Raw genomic sequence first — 2,101 nt, forward strand, 5'->3', positions numbered from 1 at the left:
AAGAGTACAAGTATGCACGCCAGTCCACCTGGGATCACAAGATATTTGCTGCGTGTAATTCTGTAACTTCGAGAAAATGTGTAGAAAAGTGTAACGTGTGTAGACTTACTCTGTAATGCTCCTCTCTTTGTGCAGCAGACGTACGTAAACGTCTAAAACCTAATTATTACGTTTGAACAGACACTGTATATTTTCAGGAAATCCTCCTTTACCGCCAACGACACACTTTAGGTGTGCCCAAGTGGTGTCGATGGTTTATCCAACCACAATGGCAATTAAGTCACGACAACAGCGTCCCCTAGAGGAGCAGAATGATTCCACAGGCTATATGAAGTGTTGTTGGATTGGGGTGTGATGTTACCAAAACGCTTTAATAAATATATTTGATAATTGTTACATATGTCTTTGTGAGCAAATCCTTAAAACTCCAATGGATTTAAGTAATTATAGAAAATAACAATGTTATTATAATAATATTAATATTGGTATCATCAATACACACAATGATTTTAGTGTACCCACTTAAATAATGATTTTATTCAACATATGCAATATAATAGTCTCTCATCCATAACATTTAAATTCCTTCCATTTATTCACACTGATCAAACAGCATCATTGTTATTCTACTAGTATCTGGTCCAATAGCTGTAAAGTATTTGCTTTCTCTTCATCTGCACTCGGTCCCCTATTTTCTGTTCCTGTTTCTCCCCTTGGCTCCCTCCTTTTGTCTCCCCTACAACAGGTACATGGTGGCAAGGCAGGATGCCAGTACGGTGGCCCAGAAGGCTCTAGCTACACTGGCGGCTCCAATCTCAGTGCGGTTGTGGAAGGCCTTGTCGTGGACATAGGTGATGATGAAGAGGGCTCCCTCGAAGGCCTCCTCACAGGCTGGCTGGATCTGCTCCTCGGGGAGGAGGTGGCCAAACTCGCCCTTGTCCCTCAGCTCAAAGGTGTAGGAGAAGGGGATCCCCATCAGGCGAGCCCAGTCTCGGGAGGAACCAGAGTTAGGGTCTGGAAACAAGGAGGAGGGAGAGGGAGAGAGAGAGATGAGGGGATTGTTATATGCAGTACACACACATATTAACACATTTGCACATATTCTATTCCATATTTACACAATCAGATAGATAGATTGACAGACAGACAGACAAGACAGACAGACAGAAAGACAGACAGACAGACAGTCCCTCACAGAGAATATCAGGTGAGGTTCCCACTCGGTAGTCCATCCCATGTACGGCCTTCATGGCTTTAGCAGCAGCCTGGCCCACAGCCATCTGTGGAGGAGACACACTACTGACACACGGCACAGTTCTGGCCCAGATGCGCCCCGCTGAGACTGTTACACTTTATAAACTGCAGTGTGCATGTGTGTGTGTGTGTGTGTGTGTGTGTGTGTGTGTGTGTGTGTGTGTGTGTGTGTGTGTGTGTGTGTGTGTGTGTGAGTGTGAGAGTATGTGGATTGTGTGTGTGTGTGTGTGTGTGTGTGAGTGTATGTGGGTTTGTGTGTGTGTGTGTGTGTGTGTGTGTGTGTGTGTGTGTGTGTGTGTGTGTGTGTGTGTGTGTGTGTGTGAGAGTGTATGTAGGCGTCTCACCAGCTCGTCATAGTTGGGTGCTGAGATGTGGGGGTGTCCATACGGCAGGAGCAGTAGTTGACCTGCAGAGTGGATGGTGAGGAAGCAGAGGATCTGGTCCACTCTGCTCCCCACAAACTGGGTCACCGCCTGGGCCTCTTTCTCTGACACGGGCCCAGAGCCACAGTACGTGTTGTGGCAGCAGTCTCTGGACACCCCCACAGCTGGAGCACAGGGAAGCAACTCAGGAATGCATATTCACAATCATTCTCATGGGTTAATCATCAAAACATAACATTTTGTCATGTCTTTCATATACACATTATAGTTGTAAACTATGGCGTATCTAAGGTATGGCAGGTATGGCAGGTATGGCACGTGCCCAGGCCACATGAAGGGGGCGCCACTGAGCAGTTTCTAAAGTCAGACAAGCCATCCTCAAAAGGTGAAAACATTTCCCGCAGATGCATGCAGTTCTTTAGATAACGGCAGAATTTTCGATTTGGAAATGTAGATATCCCCTT

The 2,101-nt window shown here is 46.1% G+C and overlaps 1 protein-coding gene across 1 annotated transcript in view; it reads right to left on the reverse strand.

Annotated features, from left to right (window-relative positions):
• Positions 1–578: 578 nt before the first annotated feature.
• LOC122132326 (carboxypeptidase O-like) overlaps positions 579–2,101 on the reverse strand; it is a 4,257-nt gene continuing 2,734 nt past the window's right edge. Inside the window, exons 7-9 of the mRNA XM_042707127.1 lie at positions 1,599–1,801; positions 1,196–1,280; positions 579–1,014 (exon numbers count right to left, since the gene is read on the reverse strand). Of these exons, the coding sequence (XP_042563061.1) occupies positions 737–1,014; positions 1,196–1,280; positions 1,599–1,801 (566 nt within the window). The 3' untranslated portion in view covers positions 579–736. The remainder of the gene's footprint in view (positions 1,015–1,195; positions 1,281–1,598; positions 1,802–2,101) is intronic.

Source organism: Clupea harengus, unplaced genomic scaffold (assembly GCF_900700415.2).
Source record: "Clupea harengus unplaced genomic scaffold, Ch_v2.0.2, whole genome shotgun sequence".
In the NCBI taxonomy this organism is placed as follows: domain Eukaryota; kingdom Metazoa; phylum Chordata; class Actinopteri; order Clupeiformes; family Clupeidae; genus Clupea; species Clupea harengus.